Source organism: Amblyomma mixtum, chromosome 4 (assembly GCF_055824585.1).
Source record: "Amblyomma mixtum isolate Tamu chromosome 4, ASM5582458v1, whole genome shotgun sequence".
In the NCBI taxonomy this organism is placed as follows: domain Eukaryota; kingdom Metazoa; phylum Arthropoda; class Arachnida; order Ixodida; family Ixodidae; genus Amblyomma; species Amblyomma mixtum.
This window is the reverse complement of record NC_143015.1, coordinates 43727901-43748218: the sequence shown is the minus strand read 5'-3', so window position 1 is coordinate 43748218 and position 20318 is coordinate 43727901. Positions and strand designations below refer to the sequence as shown.

The 20318-nt window shown below is 51.5% G+C and overlaps 1 protein-coding gene across 1 annotated transcript; it reads left to right on the top strand.

The window, feature by feature from the left end:
• Positions 1-3259: 3259 nt before the first annotated feature.
• On the top strand, positions 3260-9470 carry LOC149346345 (uncharacterized). Its single transcript, XM_089541303.1, has 3 exons — positions 3260-4266; positions 4613-5029; positions 9215-9470. Exons 1-3 carry the CDS (start codon positions 3260-3262, stop codon positions 9468-9470), a joined length of 1680 nt encoding a protein of 559 aa, XP_089397429.1.
• The last annotated feature ends 10848 nt before the right edge of the window (positions 9471-20318 follow it).

Here is a 20318-nt window from a genome sequence, read left to right as displayed (position 1 = left end):
TCCCGCAGCGTGGCATCGACTTCGTGAAGAAGAACAGATCTGCGGTGGAAGTTAGTAAAAAGCAATTGGAAGATTGGTGGCTCAAAAGCAGAGAGGTGACATGAATTTGAAAGTTTGGTTTGGTTTGTTGGGGTTTATCGTCCTAAAGCGACTCAGGCTATGACGGACGCCGTAGTGAAGGGCTCCGGAAATTTCGACAACCTGGGGTTCTATAACGTGCACTCACATTGCACAGTACAGGGGCCTCTAGAATTTCGCCTCCATTGAAATTCGGCCGCCGCGGCCGGTATCGAACCCGCGTCTTTCGGGTCAGCAGCCAAGCGCTGTAACCACTGAACCACCGCTGCGGGGCGAAAGTTTTGGAAAACTTATTTAAAATAAAAATGGCGAATTTTTATGACACTTTACAGCATAGTTAAGACGGATTCCCAGCTTTACATTCGCCGCAGTGGTCGCATTGTTGGTCTGCCACCTTGTGTGCCTATGATGTCTCTGGACGGCGACACTCCGAGGCCTGTGCCCAGCAGTTTGCGGCAGCATTACCGGGAGCCACAGCCGTTCACGGGCTCATCCAGCGACGACATCGATGAATGGCAAACCCATTACCTGCGGGTGAGCTAGTTGCTACAACAAGTGGAACTCTTCCATCCGGCTTGCCAACGTCGTGTTTTTCTTAACCGACACGGCCCTAACGTGGTATGACAAACACGAGGATTCTTTGACAACATGGGACCGCTTTGTAGAGGAGCTCAAGAAGTGCTTCGGTGACTCAGTCACAAAGAACAAGCGTGCGGAACAAGTGCTTGCACAAATGGCTCAGCTTCCTGAAGAGAACTGTACCAAGTACACTGAGGAAATCGTGAAGCTGTGCAAGGTCGTCTCTCCTGCGATGACAGAGAAAGACAAAGTTGCCCATCTACTTAAAGGGTTTGCCGAAGACGTCTACAATTTTCTTATCGGAAAAGAAAGTCTCGAGTCCGAGTCTGACGTCATCCAGCACTGCCGCACTGTCACAGAAGTGGCGGCAGCCAGTAAATTACTTTTGTTTGTATAAAACTGATGCGTCCGCGTTTCTTTGTATGTTTCTCGGGAAGAGCAAGAATGCATGCACGCTTTTTTCAGTTATGTAGACAACCCCTCGCGTTGCGAAAGCGGAGGCGGCTCAAACTCATCCCCGATACTGCTGGTCTAGAGCTGACCATTAGCGGGAAAGACGTTGCGGCCTACGTGACTGGCTTTTTGGTTGTGTTTTACTTTTTTGCGTTTCCAAGGTCACCGAATCGAGAGTCGAAGCCTGGGGCTTCTTTTTAGTTGTGCGTTAATTTTTTCCTCCTCCAAGATGGCAGCCATGCAGAGTCAAAGTGTAGGTGCCTACGTGCTCTCGTTGCGCTTTTTGGTGTTTTGTTTTTTTGACGCCGACGCTGTGGCGCCGCGAGTGCTCGCTCGCTAGCGCCCGAGGGCTTTAAAAGGGGGCCGTATGGAAACGAACTTCAGTCCGCTCGTCGGTGGAAACGCTGCCGCCGCGAACTCCCGGGTCTCCGAGCCGCCGCACCGCATCCTCGAAACCGCAAGCTGCCCTGGACGGACGTCGCCTTCGGGGGCCGCACTGACTGCGTGTTTTGTGGATGGACTGCAGCCGCGCTTCCCGGTTGACTGTATGTTTGTTCACCTTCCGACTTTTGATCGACTTTATCTAATTGGCGTATCACTTGTGTTCTGACCTGTGTAGAAATATTCAATGTATAACTTAATTCAGTGTGTTTACTGCTATGTGCTTTCCGCAATTGTTTTGTAGAATGTAAATTATGTGTCTGTAAAAGCTGCCGCATTGTTCAATCGAAACTATAAACGTTGTTTTGTTGTTGTTACCTCTTAAACACGCCTCGGTCTCAGTCACTGCGTTTGCTTACCGGCTACGCCGGGCATCAAACGGCCACCCCCTCATTGTCCGGACTCGGTGATGATGTCGACTAGTCACCGAACCCGTGACAATTAACTGGCGTCGGCGACAGGACGTTTGATGCGAAGAGAACGTGGTGAACTGAGAAGGAGACTTGTTGAGGTGTTGAACTGTGCCGACTTTAGAGAGGTGTCGTGTATCAACAGGATTTGCTTTGTGCTGAGCTTGTGGCTGTGTTATTGAAAGTGTGCTTGGAGAAAGAAGCATGGATTTGGAAGGGTTGATAGCTATGGGTAGCCAGTTGGGGCTGACAAACGCTGAGCTCAGAAAATGGGTCGAAGATAAGCTGCGCGAAGAGTGAAAATGGGCCGAAGATAAGCAGCGCGAAGAGCGGGCGTTTGCCAGAGAGAGAGCGGAGCAGGAGCGCGCAGCCGCGGAGGCGGAGCGCGCGGCCGCGGAGGCGGAGCGCGCGGCCGCGAAGGCAGCTGACGAACGTCAGATGGAGATTATGCGTTTAAAAATAGAGAGTCAGCGACTAGAGAAAGAGACAAGAGAGAAAGAAGGGAGCCAGGACAAAGGTGATTTGAGTTAAACACAAGTAAACTCCTGATCCCATTTGACGACCGGAAGGATGATTTAGATGCGTATATCAGACGATTTGAAAGCATTGCGAAGAGCCAGAAGTGGCCGGAGAGCCAGTGGTCGACAGCGCTAGCTACTTGTCTGAGTGGGGAAGCCCTTAGTGTTTATGGGCGTTTGCCGCCGGGTGATGCAGCGGATTATACGAAGGTGAAAACCGCCCTTTTGAAGAGATTTCGTTTCACCGCAGAAGGAATTCGAGAGAAATTCAATACAGGAAAACCGGCGGATGGCGAAACTGCAGCTCAGTTCTCAGCGCGTCTCAGCCACTATTTTGACCGCTGGATCGAACTTTCAGGCATCAAGACAGAGTTTCAGGAACTCAGAGAGCTCCTCATTAAAGAAAGATTCCTACAAGGCTGTCATTCCAACATGGCACTTTACCTGAAGGAGAGGAAAGCAAAATCGCTAGGAGAGATGTTGGACCTAGCTGATCAGTTTTTAGAAGCACAAGGAAGCCTGAATCTCTCCAAGTCAAAGACAGACAGCCGAGACGATGCCGGGCGGCCCGAAAGCGAAGGAAAGAGAATCAATCAACGAGCACCGCTTCGCTGTTACCTTTGCAACCGCATTGGGCATCAGGCTTCACAGTGCCGTACCCATACCAGTAACAGTACTAGCGTCACCTGTTTCAAGTGCGGTCGAAAGGGACACAAGGCGGATGCGTGCCGCTCAGCGGTAAAGGATAGGCCACAGGCATCGTGCGTCTACTCACCCGCCATGAACGTTGATGAGGCGAGGATTCGCGATGGCTACCTGGAGCTCAAAAATGGGGATAAAATTCCCGTTGTGAACGCGGTCATGCAGACGCGACCGAAATTCCTCGTTGAAGGACTGCCGGTGGTGGCTGGAACGTTGGGAGGCAAGAGCATATCGGTACTGCGGGATACCGGATGCAATACGGCGATCGTGAGACGAGAGCTCATCAACGACGACCAGCTCACAGGAGAGAAGAGGCCAGTTTACCTAGTGGATGGAACAGCTAAGATGCTGCCTGAGGCGCGGGTTCCCGTCGACACCCCGTATTTTTCTGGGATTATATCGGTGCTCTGCATGGAGGAGCCGCTGTATGACTTAATTCTCGGAAACATAGAAGGCGCCAGAGCTCCAGATGACCCGGAGGAATTGGTTGAACAACCGGTCAGCAACGAGCTCGCTGAAGAGGAAGTTGCAGCGGTTGTAACAAGAGCGAAAGCAAGGGAGCAAAGCAAGAAGTTCCAAGCGCTGAAAACCCCAGGCGTCGCAGTGGAGCCAAGCAGGAAGAGTTATGCAGAGGAGCAAGCCGAGGACCAGTCGCTCAAGCACTGCTTCTCCCAAATTGGCAAGAAAGTGTCGTGTAGGGATTCGCAAGGCAAAATAGAATTCCAGAAAGAGGATGAAGTACTGTACCGAATCTACACCGAGAAAACAGGGCGGATCGTGCGCCAGCTCGTCGTTCCAAAGTGTCATCGAGAGGCGGTGCTGAAAACTGCGCACGACGGAATAATGGCCGGACATTTAGGCGCCCAAAAGACGAAGGACCGGATTTTGGAAGATTTTTTCTGGCCGGGTATCACCGCGGACGTGAAGCGATTTGTCGCCTCCTGTGACATCTGCCAGAGGACAATCCCGAAGGGCCGGGTCGCCCGGGTGCCGCTGGGGAGGACGCCGCTCATCGAAACGCCATGCAAAAGAGTGGCCATAGACATTGTGGGCCCAATCCAGCCCCCTTCCAAACATGGCAACCGGTACATCCTGACCTTAATGGATTATGCTACCCGGTACCCAGAGGCCGTAGCGCTGCCTAGCGTGGAAACTGAGAGGGTCGCTGAGGCACTGGTCGAGATGTTTTCTCGATTTGGAGTCCCTAACGAAGTCCTATGCGACCGGGGCACCAATTTTACTTCTGACTTGATGAAGGAGGTGGCCCGACTTCTCTCCATACGCCAGTTGCATACCACGCCGTACCACCCCCATGGCGAACGGGATGGTCGAAAAATTCAACGGCACCCTGAAATTGATGTTGAAGAGAATGTGCGCCGAAAAGCCGCGAGACTGGGACCGCTATCTGGCGCCGTTGCTCTTCGCATACAGGGAAGTCCCACAGGCAAGTTTGGGCTTTTCACCCTTCGAGCTTTTATATGGGCGGCACGTGAGGGGACAACTGGCCATTTTGAAGGAGCTCTGGACAAACCATCACCTCGACAAGGAGGCGAAGACCACATACCAGCACGTCTTTGACCTCCGTAATCGACTGGAAGACACGTGGAAGCTAGCGCACGAGGAGCTCGAAAAGGCCGGGGCGCGCTACGCAAAACTGTACAACCGGAAAACCAGAGAGAGGATGTTTGATCCGGGAGACAAGGTCCTGATTTTGCTGCCTACGGACAACAACAAGCTACTGCTTCAGTGGAAGGGGCCCTTCGAGATCAAGGAGAAGAAAGGAGAGGCCGACTACGTTATCGAGACAGCCGGAGGGAGGAAGATTTTTCACGCCAACCTGCTTAAAAAGTACGAAGAGCGGGAAAGCCAGCCAATAGAACGCGTGTGCCACGCGATCTGCGGCGTCACCGAATCGGACAGCGAGGGAGCCATTCCTGTTCCGGCGCTTGAACAGTCAGAGGGCGAGCGAGATGTGAAGCTTTCTAATGATTTGACGGCGGATCAACGGAGACAGCTCCGAGAAGTGATATCAGAGCACTCTCGCATCTTCTCCGACATCCCGGGCAAGACGGACGGGGCCGAGTGCCGCTTAGAGCTCACTACCCGCACTCCGGTCCACATAAAACAATGCCCACTCCCGTTTGCGACGAGAGAAGCCGTAGAAAGAGAGATGCAGCAAATGGAGCGACTGGGAATAATCGAGAAGTCCCAGTCACCCTACAATTCACCGGTCCTCTTGGTGAAGAAACCAGACGGCACGAACCGGCTTTGCATTGATTTCCGACGCCTTAACGACGTCCTGGTTGCCGATTCGGAGCCAATGCCCAGAGCGGACGCGGTTTTCGCTGCAGCTGGAGAGAAGAAATACTTCTCAAAGGTAGACTTTGCCAAAGGATATTGGCAAATCCCATTGACTGAAGAGTCCAAGCCCAAAACGGCGTTTTCAACGACATCGGGTCTCTTTCAATTCCGTTTTATGCCGTTCGGCATAAAAACTGCCCCGGCAGTATTTTCAAGATTGATGCAACGAGTGGTGGAGGGAATTCCCGGAGTGCAGCACTATTATTATGATGTCCTCGTTGCCAGTGCTACGTGGGAGGAGCATCTTTCTTCGCTGAGGCAGCTATTTGCGAGAATCGAGATGGCCGGCCTGACAGTACGACCAAGCAAATGCGAATTCGGGATGGAAAGCATCGAGTTCCTCGGGCATCGCATTAGCAGAGGTGAGCTGGCACCACTCGGGAAAACGCTCGACAAGATACAGGCGGCGCCAACTCCTCGAACAAAGCGTCAGGTACGCGCTTTCCTTGGCTTGTCGGGGTATTACCGCGACTTCATCCCCGACTACGCAAGAATAAGCGAGCCCCTCACCCAGCTGACGAGAAAAGGAGAGAGGAATGTCGTAAGGTGGACGCCGGCCCATCAGGAAGCCTTCGAAGAGCTCAAGCGACGGGTCTCAAGCCCTCCGATACTACGGCTGCCAGACTTCTCCAAACAGTTTGTGCTGCGCACGGACGCCTCTGATACCAGCCTTGGCGCGGTACTAATGCAGCGGCATGACGGAACGCTTCACCCGGTGGCATACGCGAGCAGAAAATTGCTCCCCAGGGAAGCAGCTTACAGCACAATCGAGAGGGAGTGCTTAGCATTAGTTTGGGGAATACAGAAGTTTTCCACCTACCTGTATGGTGTACCGTTCTTAGTTCAGACGGACCACCAACCACTGAGCTACATCCAAAGAGCCAAACAGCCAAACAGCAGAGTCCTGCGCTGGAGCTTGCTGCTCCAAGAATATCAGTTTACCGTCGAGCATATAAAGGGCAAGGACAATCTTGGTGCTGATTTTCTTAGCAGGCTGTAGATTTGTCGCGCGGTTAATTTTCGCTATTAATTTATTCAAGTATTATGGTGCATGTGTACACGCTGACTTGAATTGTGTGCTAGTTTTATATGTGGTTATGTCACGCGCTGTATATCTGTGCACAGGCCTGCTCGCCGACTTCTGTGGGTCTAGAATATTATCGGATAATATTCCGAAAGTGGGGGGCCGTGTCACAGAAGTGGCAGCAGCCTGTAAATTACTTTTGTTTGTATAAAACTGATGCGTCCGCGTTTCTTTGTATGTTTCTCGGGAAGAGCAAGAATGCATGCACGCTTTTTTCAGTCATGTAGACAACCCCTCGCGTTGCGAAAGCGGAGGCGGCTCAAACTCGTCCCCGATACTGCCGGTCTAGAGCTGACCATTAGCGGGAAAGAAGTTGCGGCCTACGTGACTGGCTTTTTGGTTGTGTTTTACTTTTTTGCGTTTCCAAGGTCACCGAATCGAGAGTCGAAGCCTGCGGCTTCTTTTTACTTGTGCGTTAATTTTTTCCTCCTCCAAGATGGCGGCCATGCAGAGTCAAAGTGTAGGTGCCTACGTGCTCTCGTTGCGCTTTTTGGTGTTTTGTTTTTTTGACGCCGACGCTGTGGCGCCGCGAGTGCTCGCTCGCTAGCGCCCGAGGGCTTTAAAAGGGGGCCGTATGGAAACGAACTTCAGTCCGCTCGTCGGTGGAAACGCTGCCGCCGCGAACTCCCGGGTCTCCGAGCCGCCGCACCGCATCCTCGAAACCGCAAGCTGCCCTGGACGGACGTCGCCTTCGGGGGCAGCACTGACTGCGTTTTGTGGATGGACTGCAACCGCGCTTCCCGGTTGACTGTATGTTTGTTCACCTTCCGACTTTTGATCGACTTTATCTAATTGGCGTATCACTTGTGTTCTGACCTGTGTAGAAATATTCAATGTATAACTTAATTCAGTGTGTTTACTGCTATGTGCTTTCCGCAATTGTTTTGTAGAATGTAAATTATGTGTCTGTAAAAGCTGCCGCATTGTTCAATCGAAACTATAAACGTTGTTTTGTTGTTGTTACCTCTTAAACACGTCTCGGGCTCAGTCACTGCGTTTGCTTACCGGCTACGCCGGGCATCAAACGGCCACCCCCTCATTGTCCGGACTCGGTGATGATGTCGACTAGTCACCGAACCCGTGACACGCACTTTCGAGACATTTAAAATGTGTCGCATCACACCGAAATTTAGACGTTTGGCTGGAGTGACGACGGTGGCAGCTGTAGACGCACCATCGTCATGTGATATGGCTTCCATAACCCGCCAGATCGTTCACGAAGATATGACGAGGTCGCTGGAACACACTCGGAATTCCTCAGCGCTCCCTCCACGCTAATGGGGTGCCTGACTAGGCATCCCACCTAGTGGTTGTAAGGACGTGACCTTTCAGGTCACGACCCCCAACACCTCTCCCTATGATTAAATAAATGTTTTCACCACCACCACCACCCCCTTGTGTATCTCACGCCCCCTACTCTGCCAGCCGCCGTTAACGCAGCGGACTTTGAGGAGCACCTGGTACCCCGAGGGCTACGACCGAGCAACATACCGCGATCGCCCCCGGAGTACAGGTCCCGCTTTTACCAGCCTACGCCGGCCACGTAAGACGAGAAATTTCGGCCCAGTCCTTGGTATAATTAATTGCTGGCGCAGCCTGCTCCCGGTCCCTCTCTTGTGCGTTACCGCTGCGGTCAACCCGGTCACATCTCCCGATTTTGTCCCCGCCGACAACCATCCCGTCACGGCTCCTCTACCTATCCCCCGCGGCCGGATTACCAATCCGTTCCTTCTCGGCAACCATCCTACCCGTGTGATTCCGGCAACCCGTGGTCTGCAGAAATGCGGAATCGTTCGCCGGCAGCGGATAGAAGTGTGACACCGCCTCCAGCTTTACGCACTCGTCGCTCTCCGTCGCCCCGACGCCGTTCCTCCTCGCCTCCGCCGGAAAACGAGTCGGCGTGACCCATGGGGGTGAGGTCGCTGGAAGTCTGCCGCCGGAAGTGATACCCCTGCCTGTAGTTGTGTTACGGAACAAAGTGCATGTGGTAGTGGATGGTGTACCTGTGATGGCTTTAGTGGATACCGGTGCTACTGTTTCAATTATGAGTGCTGCGTTTAAGTGTCTCCGAGGACGTAAACTTTTGTTTCGATAGGACAAAAATGTCCAGTTTTGTGGTGTGAGTGGCGAACCGTTGCCAGCTGTTGGAGTGTGTAGTGTTAAGGTTTCCTTGAGTGGCGAAGTGTTCAGCACGGAAATGGCGGTGGTCGCCCGGTCGACGCACGACGTTATTCTTGGCCTCGACTTTGTGGCGCTAACGTCGACTGCCACAACGGTTAACTCAGCGTCGGCAAATGTTCCACCACTGGCCTTGTGGACGGCTCGTACAGTGGAGAGAGTGTGTTCTGCGTTACCCGAGATACTGTCGTGCCTCCTTCTTCGGCTGTATGCGTACCAGTTTCCTGCCCCGATGCCACTCTCAACGTGTTTGATGCGACTGTGGAACCGAACCACTTGAACTGCATGAAGAAGAACATCTTAGTTCCTCATGCCATGGTTTCGTCACCAACGGAAGCACTGAACTGTGGACAATGAATTGTTCAACAGAATCTGTAGTTCTGCCTGAAGGCCTGAAACTTGCGTCATAGCCATGACACGCCGGTATCCATTGCCTTAGTTACCGACGTCTTGGGCACAGCGGCACCAGAGCTTTACGACGAGTCGCAGTTACTCCGCATGATCGACAACTCGCTTTCCACGCGTGAGCGCCGTGCACTGTTGGCCATCCTCCTGCGATACTGCACTGTGTTTGTCTTTTCAAAGCACGGCGGCCCATCTTCCATTCGCTCGTCTCGGACCCTGCACAGGGTTGACACTGGTGCCTCGCATCCGATCCGCCACTGATCCGCCGAGTGTCACCGTCTGAACGCAAGGTTATCAATGAACAAGTGCAAGATATGCTAACCAAGGGCGTTATACAAGAGTCCTCAAGTCCCTGGGCTGCTCCAGTAATCCTTGTTGGAAAGAAGGATGGTTCATGGCGTTTCTGCGTGGATTACCGTCGTCTAAATGCCGTCACAAGAAAAGATGTTATACCCCCTCCCTCGAATCGACGATGCCATCGACTGTCTTTTTTCAGCCTCCAACTTCTCTTCTATTGATATCGAGTCGGAGTATTGGCAAATCCCTATGCATCCCGCGGACAAGGAGAAAACAGTCTTCATTACAGCTGACGGCCTTTATGAATTTAATGTAATGCTATTCGGCCTTTACAATGCACTCGCCACCTTCGAGAGAATTATGGACACTGTACCCCTTGGTTTGAAATAGGAAATGTGCATGTGCTACCTATACGATGTTGTATTCTCGGAAAGACGTTCAGTGAGCACAACGACCGTTTAGCTCTCGTCCTGGACTGTTTGCGCAAAGCAGGCCTTGTGCTTAATTCTAAAAAGTGTCACTTTGGTGCGCGTCAAACATTAGGGGTTGAAAAAGACGGCGTCAGACCTGATCCAGCCAACACTGCAGCTGTCGAGTCGTTCAAGCCACTACAGTCTGCCAAAGAGCTGCGAACTTTCTTGGGCTGATGTTCACACTTTCGCCGCTTTGTTCATCGCTTTGGTCATATCGCATACCCCCTGACAGGTCTGCGTCAGAAAGATGTGGCTTTCAAGTGGACCCCTAAGTGCGACTCCGCCTTCCGCCAACTAAAATTCCTTCTCACGTCCCACCCTGTACTTCGCCACTTCGATCCCTCCGCCCCTACAGAGATTCATACCGACGCCAGCGGTGCTGGTCTGGTCGCTGTGCTCGTCCAGCGCTGCGACAACAAAGAGCAAGTTGTTGCGTATGCAAGTCGCCCGCTCAGTGAGCCGGAGCGCAATCATACGGTCACCGAGTAAGAATGCCTCGCCGTTGTCTTCGCCACGCACCGTTTCCGCTTATACGAACACCCGTTCACCATCGTCACCGACCATCATGCCCTCTGCTGGCTCGTTAACTTTCGTGACCCGTGCGGGCGCCTTGCACGGTGAGCTCTCCGACTACAAGAGTTTTACTACAGTCACCTACAAGAGTGGTCGCCGGCACGCTGACGCTGACTGTCTTTCGCGGTTGCCCCTTCCTGAGGCGGAGTCTACAGAGTCTAACATCGATACTTTCGACCACTGCGTCGTATTAGTGTCACTGTTTTTTCCTGATTTCGCCACAGTCAAAGCGGAACAGCAGAAAGATTCAACACTGTGGTCACTCCTCGCGGAGGCTGAAGACCCCTCCGGTGCAAACAACTTCTGTGTGCGAGATGGTCTCCTATGGAAGAAGAACTAATCTTCAACAGGCCAGCGCTTCCTCCTGGTAGTTCCGAAAAGCCTGTACACCTCTTTCTTGCAGGACATGCATGACGGCCCACATCTGAACATCTTGGGTCGGCACGCACGCTCCATCATTTCCAGGCACGCTTCTATTGGCCGAAAATGCGGGCTACGACTGAGAGGTACGTCGCCAGCTGCACTCAGTGTCAACAATACGAGCGCCCCACTAGCGTTCCATCTGATCAACTTCACCCTATGACACCACCTGCCGCACCCTTCGACCAAGTGGGCATAGATATCCTAGGCCGATTTCCCAAATCCTACCATTGGAACCACTGGATAATGGTTTGCGTTGGCTAGCTTACACGGTATTGCGAAAGGGCAGCCCTACCCTCGTCTAAAGCGTATCATGCGCCCTCTTTTATGTTGCGCTCTATAGTTCTGCACCATGGACCTCCAAAAGTTATCATCAGTGACCGTGGTCGCCAGTTCACCGCTGACGTCGTTGAGCAGCTTCTCCGTTCCTGCGCATCGCATTTTCGCCATTCCTCGCCTTACCATCCCCAGAAAATGGGCTAACTGAGCGCACGAACCGAACGATCTCTAACGTGCTGTCTATGCACCTTGATTCAAAGCACAAAAACTGGGACAGCGTCCTGCCGTTCATCACTTACGCATTTAATACCGCGCGACGTGAGACTACTGGCTTGAGCCCCTTATTTTTGCTATATGGTCGCCCCCCACGCTATACCCTGAACACCATCATACCATTTTCTGCCGCGCCTCATGAAGATCCCTCCATCGCCCAGACACTTTGTCTCGCCGAAGAGGCCCAGCGGCTTGCCCCCACTTCATATTCTCGCTTCCCAAGATCGGTCCAAAGCCCTGTACGATGCTCACCGCCGTCACGTCACTTACAGCCCTGGTGATTTGGTCTTGTTGTGGCGTCCTGTCAGAAAGCGGGGATTGTGCCAGAAGCTGCTGTGCCACTACGATGGACCCTACGTTATTATTGAGCAAATTAGCGAGCTCAATTACCGCATAGCGCGTCTCACGGCAAGCGGCCGTCGTTCTGCACGAACTAAGTGACACTCATGTTGCCCGGCTGAAGCCCTATTCGCGCGCGGTGCTTTTCAACTCGCCCGGCGGGCTTCGACTGCGTAGGGGGAAGTGTGACACCCATGAAGAACTCTACCCTTGATCATGGCGGGCGCCCCTAGAAATAGGAAGCATCCGCGAAGCAATTCGATCCCTATTCAAATTGTACAGTGGAACTGTCGCGGATTCAAGGCACGCACAAAGCGAGCCGATCTACGCCTTTTCCTTACAACTTTCCAAGAATTACCTGCTGTGGTGGCCCTTCAGGAGCCAGGAAATGGCGCCACCCTTGCCAGTTACACGGTGTACCAGCAGGATGCGCAGAGCTGCCTCTGCGTACATAAAGATTACACGGCCTCCCAGGTTGACCTGGATCTTAGCGCTAATTTCTCCTATGTAATGGTGACGATCCTTCCGCTACGCAAACAGGACCCCCCATTGCACATACTCAACATTTACTGTCCCCCAAAGCTACCAAATGTTACATTCGCAGATGTCTTCAGCCGAGCTTTGAAGGTCGCGAATCGGGATCCCCTCATAATCGTTGGGGACTTTAATGCTCCCAGCACCTTATGGGGGTACACACGTGAAGAGAAACGCGGACGCAAGTTGGCGGAGCTTGTTTCCGCACTGGGCCTTACTCTTCACACGGATCCCGCGCAACCCACTCGTATAGGTAACTTCGTTACACGCGATAAGTGTCCGGACCTCACCTTTACGAAAAATATTCGCTATGCAGATTGGAGGAACACCGAGGAATCCCTCGGTAGCGACCACTGCATAATTACCACTACAATCCATACCAAGCCACTCACAAGACCACAGGCCAATGCAAAACTACCCGACTGGACCAAATTTAGGAGCAGCTACACCAATCCTCAATCGATAATGGACCAAGGATACTCAACGTGGTCCCAACACCTAGTATCCCACTTGAAATCAGTCGAGCAAAATGTTCAACTCTCAGAGGCGAGCCCGGCGGTGGATAACCACCTCCTCCACCTCTGGGAGGCACGACACAGCCTAGTCCGCCGCTGGCGTCGTCAAAAACACAATCGGAAACTCCAAATTCGCATCGCGGATATCACCCAACAGGCGGCACAATACGCGGCCCAACTCGCGGACTCCAATTGGGTGCACCGATGCAACACTGCAGCTCGGCAAATGTCGAGTCGGAGTACGTGGCGCCTCTTCCGCGCCCTTATTGATCCGGCACAAACCCGTACTGAGACACAAAAACAGCTTCAAAGGGCTATACATAACTTCACTGGAGACACGGCCAAACTGGCCGACGCGCTCCGCGACAAATATTTGAGTATACACCAGGATCCCCGTGGTCAGGCGTACTCGTATGCAGGTTCCGAGAACGCGGATTTGGATCAACCGTTCCAGCTCCATGACCTAAAAGCGGCCCTGGCTAAAATAAAGCGAAGTACAGCACCAAGCCGGGAGAAGGTGACGGTAAAGCTTATTGCCAACCTCCCAGATCCCGCCTACGAAACTCTCCTCGATTACTTCAACACTATCTGGATTGGAAGCACACCACTCCCCATAGATTGGAAAACGGCACTAGTAACTTTCATTCCCAAGCCAGGTAAAGCCATTAACACCGACAACCTTCGGCCCATCTCCCTCACTTCGTGTGTGGGGAAGCTGATGGACACTATGGTCCGCGAAAGATTGTCGGCTTTCCTGGAACAGCAAAACATTTTCGCAGACACCATGTACGGTTTCCGCGCACACCGGTCCGCACAAGATGTCCTGTTGCAACTTCACAAGGAGATTCTCGACCCCGTCGAGCACCCCAGCAATAATAAAGTAGTCGTCGCACTTGACCTGCGGGGGGCTTTCGACAATGTGACCCACGAGATCATCCTATCCCACTTGTCGCAAACAGACTGTGGGCGCAATACTGTCAATTATATCAAACAATTCCTTACAGATCGCCAATCCTATATCAGGCTGCAAGACACAGAATATGGCCGATATCAACTTGGCACACGAGGGACCCCACAGGGAGCTGTCCTCTCGCCATTACTATTTAATCTGGCCATGATGAAGCTCCCTACCCAGCTGGCGGAGGTCGCCGGTGTGCAGCACGCTCTGTATGCGGACGACATCACCCTCTGGGCAACACAACAATCGGTTGGAGACATCGAGACCAACCTGCAACAAGCGGCAGCTATTCTGGACGAATACGCTCGTCGCTGTGGTCTTGAATGCTCCCCGAGCAAATCGGAATTTGTGCACATACGCCCCAACTCAAAGTGCACAACCAAAATTGCCCTTTCCCTACTTAGCGGACCGATACCTGAACACGAGGAAATCCGGGTACTGGGGCTTTTCATTCATCATAGGCGCAAGATAGACACTACCCTAAACAAGCTACGTAAGGTGGGGGACCAGGTGGGTCGGATGCTCCGCCGGGTGTCCAATAAAAGGGGGGACTACGATGCAAAGATGCCCTGCGGCTGGCCAATGCATTCGTAACCAGCCGGATTTTATATTCGGCTCCCTACCTCCACCTACGCAAATGCGATGAGAATGCCTTAGAAGTAGTTCTCCGCAAGATTTATAAGAGAGCGCTCGACCTCACCATAACGACGTCCAACAAGCGTCTCCTCGGTCTGGGGATGACCAACACCTTTGGGGAGTTACGAGAAGCTCATCTTAACAATCAATACTTGCGCCTAAGCAAAACACCTGCGGGGAGCCGCCTTCTGACCCGCTTACACATATCCTACGCAACACATACAGAAGAACGGGTCCGCATCCCTGAATCCTGGCGCTTTGCACTCCAGGTGCGACCCCTTCCGAAGAATATGACTGCAGACACCCATGATGGTCGCCGTCTCGCGCGGGCGGAGGCTATTTCTCAACAATATGGCCATAAGCCAGGTGTCTTCTATGTGGATGCGACCGGCCCACACCATGGGGGTTGGTACACGGCGGCCGTCATCCACCAAAACACTACAGTTCAGGGCCTTACTTTCCGTGCCCCAAACATTACATTTGCGGAAGAGATCGCCATTGCACTGGCCGCCGCAGATCCAGAGTCCCGAGTCATTATTACGGACTCCAGGGGCGCCTGCCGCAATATTGAGCAAGGGTATATTCCAGACCGTGCTTTCAAAATTCTCCACGCATGCGAATACACAGGGTTTCCGACCCATCGCACCATCGTGTGGGCTCCGGCTCATGCGGGTCTTGAGGGGAACGAGGCAGCCGACGCTACCGCCCGCGCGCTTACTCACCGGGCGTCGCCTCATCCGCAGCCTGATCCGGAATTCAATTTCAATCCGGCCATCACCTTTAAAGAGATCTATCTCTTTATCAAAATTTTCATGGTCTCTATACCCCTCCCTGTAAAGGCCTCACCAGGGTGGAGGAGCGCTGGCTTCTCCGCCTCTATACCAATACTGTACTGTGCCCGGCAGTACTTAAGCATTTCAATTCTTTTTTCTCGGGCGCGTGCCCACACTGTGAGGAGGAGTTTTCGGACACCTACCACATGGTGTGGGCATGCCCTTCCAATCCTGCCTACCCACCCCACCTCCACCCCACTCGAGAGGACTGGGAAGCTGCCCTGCGCGGCTGCTCCGAACTCCATGCCCAACAGGCATTGGTAGCTAGAGCCCGGGCCGCTGCGGAAGCTACAGGGATCCCGGACTAGGGATCCCTCCTAGTGTTTGTAAAGGGCGGGCCCTTCCGGCTCGCCCCATCGACCTCTCACTGTAAATAGAAATAAAAGTTTTCCTCCTCCTCCTCCTACGCAGAAGATGAGGAGAACAAGGTGGATGCGTCTCGTGCTCGGCAAGCGAACCAAGCTGGGTCTCGGTCGCCCGTTTTAGTCTGAATACACCCCTGGTCGTAACAATATGTATATATATATATATATATATATATATATATATATATATATATATATATATATATATATATATATATATATATATATATATATAAGTAAAGAGCGGAACAGCGCGCAACGACGACAAAACAGAGAGGAGAGGACACACAACACAGCGTTGTGTCTGTCGTCGTCGCGCGCTGTTTTTATGCGTGTTTTTATGAATTCGATTTTAGCGAGTCGAGACCGGTTCAACTGCAGCGATCAAGTGTCGAGCAGCGCATTGCAAGCGAGCAGTGGCCTCTACGACTGCAGCCCGCCACCTATGTTTCGGAGGGGCGACGGCGCAAGCGAAAAACAAGGTCGCATTTATCCCCACCGCTACCACTAACCCTACTCTTCGACTGGACAGCGTTTACAAGCACGTCGGGGCAAGCCGAATTGAGTCAACTTAGTCCTTGCGGCCAGTGGCGTAGCCAGAAATTTTGTTCGCGCGGGGAAGGGGGGCTCATATTGCAGCGCGGCCTCCTCATAGATTTTGTGGAGGGATCAAACGCAAAAATAATAACTGCATTGCCATATTGGCAATGCCATTATGTATTAGCTAACGCTACGCACTGTCTAGACAAGTGAAGTATGTATTTTTTGAAATAAAAGAATGCACTCGTAAGTCTTAAATATCATGGCAGACATAACTGGTACCAATGCTTCCTTGTTTCTGCGTATTTAATAAGTAAAGAAAATATCACATGAAGTCTAGAACTATATCAGTCCGAAACCAGCAAAGCAGTGCATGTCGCTGATATGAAAAACGTAAAGGCCGTGAAATAAGCAAATACATGACAAATATTTTAATGTGTCATTGTCGTTGAAGAACCTTTACGTTTTTGTACATATGAAACGGCTAGGGAAAAATGTCAGGCGCTGCCCTTCGTTCCAGAGTACTGCGCCGCAGCAGCTGCCACCGGTCATGTATTGCGAGTAATTGCACCGAATTTTTAGTCGCCAGAGCGAGCGCATATATAAACGAGGAGTTCTGCAAAATATATATGAGAAGTGCGAAGGGAAGAAAAAATAGAGCATTAGAAATGCGCAGGTACAAGTTGATAAAGCACAGAAAAGTGTCACTGGAAACAAAGTCACTGTACGTATACACAAAACCTCGCAAAAACATATTTTAATAGACGTGTGTCTTCATTAAATCTGCCTGTCTAAGAAATAGTAACTATGTATAATGCGTCAAACGAGGCAAATAACCATCTTGCGCAATCACAGATGGTAAACTTTGCACACGGAAAGACACACCATCCAAGCAAGAAGAAAACTGTGATAGCAGAACTCGCGATATGTACTTGAGCCATGCTGCGGTCGGTGACAGTTCGAAAAAATTTCGGAGGGGGGGGGGGGGGGGGGGGGGGGCTGAAGCCCCACAAGCCCCCCCCCCCCCCCCCTCTGGCAACACCCAGCTTGCAGCGGACTTGACTGGACCCGACCCGACAAGCGTTTACTTGAACCCAGTAACCGGTTTTCGACCCGATAACTCGACTCCACCAGGCCCTGTCGGATTCTTGTAACAGCTGCTATTGGCAGGAGGGCCTACTTTGAGGTGCGTCCTTGACTTGTATTGTCACCTGATTCATTGCAGCCCTACGCTGGGGAAGGAATAATGCCGTCCTCGCACATTGTCCTGAATGCGGAGGCATCTTCCTGGGAGTCACCTGTGTTTTGGTGCTAACAATGCGTTTTTGTGTGGCGGCCGAGGCGGAGGGAAGGGAGGGCCGGAGGGGGAGAACTTTTGGGTATCGCTTTGCACCCAACTTCCTTTTTGAGGTTTGAGACGCAAAAGAAGAGGTACCCTCGCTCCCAGTACTGGCGATCCTGCTTAAGGATAATTGCCAGAAGATTCCTCTCTGTACTCTTCTCTCCTTGTTCCACATCCTATAGCTAAAACAACTTTCTCGCCATCCGTAAACTTCTCGCTCCTCCATCTCCTCCGCGACTTCTTCTATCTAAGGCTGCACACTGGACGGCCCCCCTTTCAAAGCTAGCGAAGGAGCCGAAGGCGTTTCGAAGCGTCAGGTGTTTCAACTGAAAATGTTACTTGAAGCCAGCATTTCACTTTTTTTTTTCTGAGAACCATACTTTGCAATGCATCTGGAAGCATCAACATGAAGATTAAGAACCTGTTTCTCTACATTCGTAGCAGCTTAATACGCTGCAGTTTCAGTACATTTAAAAGAGAATGTGTTTTAAATACTTGAAATGCTTAGTTTACCATTAGCAAGAAGAATAAATGCTACGAACACTCATGATAGATAGGTTACGTAATAATGCAGAATTGATTTTAACTGAATTATACTACGATGACTGTTCACTAAGAGGACCAGACATATGCTAGGTAGTCGGCGCTGTAATAGAAGCGTCTTGTAAAGCGCCATAATAAAGATGAATTTCCTTTACGAATATCCAGCAATGCGCATTCGCTGCCATAATAGGTACAGGGAACCACACTAAGAACTTGCAACGGTGCCTTTCGCTTGTATCGTTTTTTTTAGTAACTTCCAGAAGTATGATGTTCCGAACCATAGATGCAAAATCATATTGGTGTGCTTAAACCAGAGCCTTGTATAGTTATGAATTCACACCCCGTGAGTACACAAATTTCTACTCCGCCGCCGCGGTGGCTCACTGGTTATGCTGCTCGGCTGCTGACCCGAAAGTCGCGGGTTCGATCCCGGCCGCGGCGGTTGAATTTCTTTGGAGGAGAAATTCCAGAGGCCCGTGTACTGTGTGATGTCGGTGCACGTTAAAGAACCCCAGGTGGTCGAAATTTCCGGAGCCCTCCACTACGGCGTCTCTCATAGCCTTAGTCGCTTTGGGACGTTAAACCCCATAAACCAAACCAAACCAAACAAATTTCTACTCCACCTTTTTACGTGATGATTTGATAGCCTGAAAATGGGTAACCTTTTAGAACGAAAGCTTGTCACAACCAATAAGTATGTAATTTTAGTGCTAGCAGGATTTTTGTTACAAACGGATGAAAACTATCTGCGGACGCAGAAAAAAAGCGTCAACACTACTTGCAAAAATCGGTTCTGCAAGAATCAGCCTGCTAAGCTCGTGTATAAGGGCTGATGCAACACAGAACCGAGCACAGAAAAACACGAAGGAAAAATGAACGATAACCCTTTATTAACTCAAAGTGTCTGCGGCCGTTAGGAATACGACAACACACCAAACGCTGCACCAGCGAGACTCTCTCGGGGAAAAAAAGAATGAATGGTATCGAATAGAGTGTAGTGCACAAGCAAAAGACAGTGTCCCCGCGGCAGCGCGGGCTTCAGACCAGTACTATGCTGTATACCGCACTGTGTACCATGAGTATCATGCTGCGGTACCGCGCCCGCCTCATAGACGCATCGATTATCATGCTTGCTTTTCCACAGTAAGCGCCTAGGCATACATCCACTGTCTGGCTTTTAAACAGAGGCGTAATAGCACTGGCGTGGGCCGAAGTAGGATTTGTACTGTAGACCTGAGACAGAATTAAATATAATAGCAAAAGACATTGCCATACCTAGCAACGTACAGGTATTACTCGCTTCAAGCGCAGCCGGCAGCTGTGCCTTCTTATCGGCACAGCAGAGGAGGTACGGCATCTGTCCAGGGACATAGTTCCGTTCGAAATCTTAAAATTGCTTCCGGAATGCACGGGTCAATTTCGTGGCTGCCATGCCTGTTCTAGACGATCTGTCTTTATGCCCACCGCTTTGGACGGCCACATCTCTGAGAAACCTATGCGGACCTAAAGCCGAGAGTGAGCAATAAGCACTCTGAATATGAAATGCGAGGATTCATTTCAATTTCATGTAACGTTCTCACAAAAGATCAAATAGAAAATCCTGCGCAGGAAAAAAGCTGGTTGATTAGTGTGCTTTCTTTCTACTGGAAATGCCAGTGAAGGGAAAAAATATCCTCTTTAATATAGAACGTTTCCCACAGCCAGTGAACGCGTCACACGTCTGTTGCTTTGCTGAAGAAAGAAAAAATACGGGGTAAGTTGACGTGCGGTTACGCAGTGGTACGCTGCGCTACCACCGAGTCAGGGATAGAAGGATCATTCTCGTACCACGCCGCAAGGAAATACATAAGGTGGGACGCCTCAAATGTCCTCTGGATGCAGCGCACAGGCGGCTGCGTGCAGACACCCGATGCTATAGATTAAGTCATGGAGGAAGGAAAAAATGATTCCGTTGGCCTTCGGCGCGGGATGGTAGAGCGCGGAAGAGGCTAGCAGCGCGCTAAGAAGAGAAGTGAAAGAGGAGGAGACTGTCTCATGTGCCGGTCCTGGTCACGGAGCTAGGGTAGCGTGGAGACCTCATGAAAAGCGACGTCACGCAGTCTCTTTAGAATTTTTATTTCTCCGTGGCTGAAGCGAATACAACTCAGGCACCACCCACGCGGGTCTGGGTTTCCACCCACGTGATAACC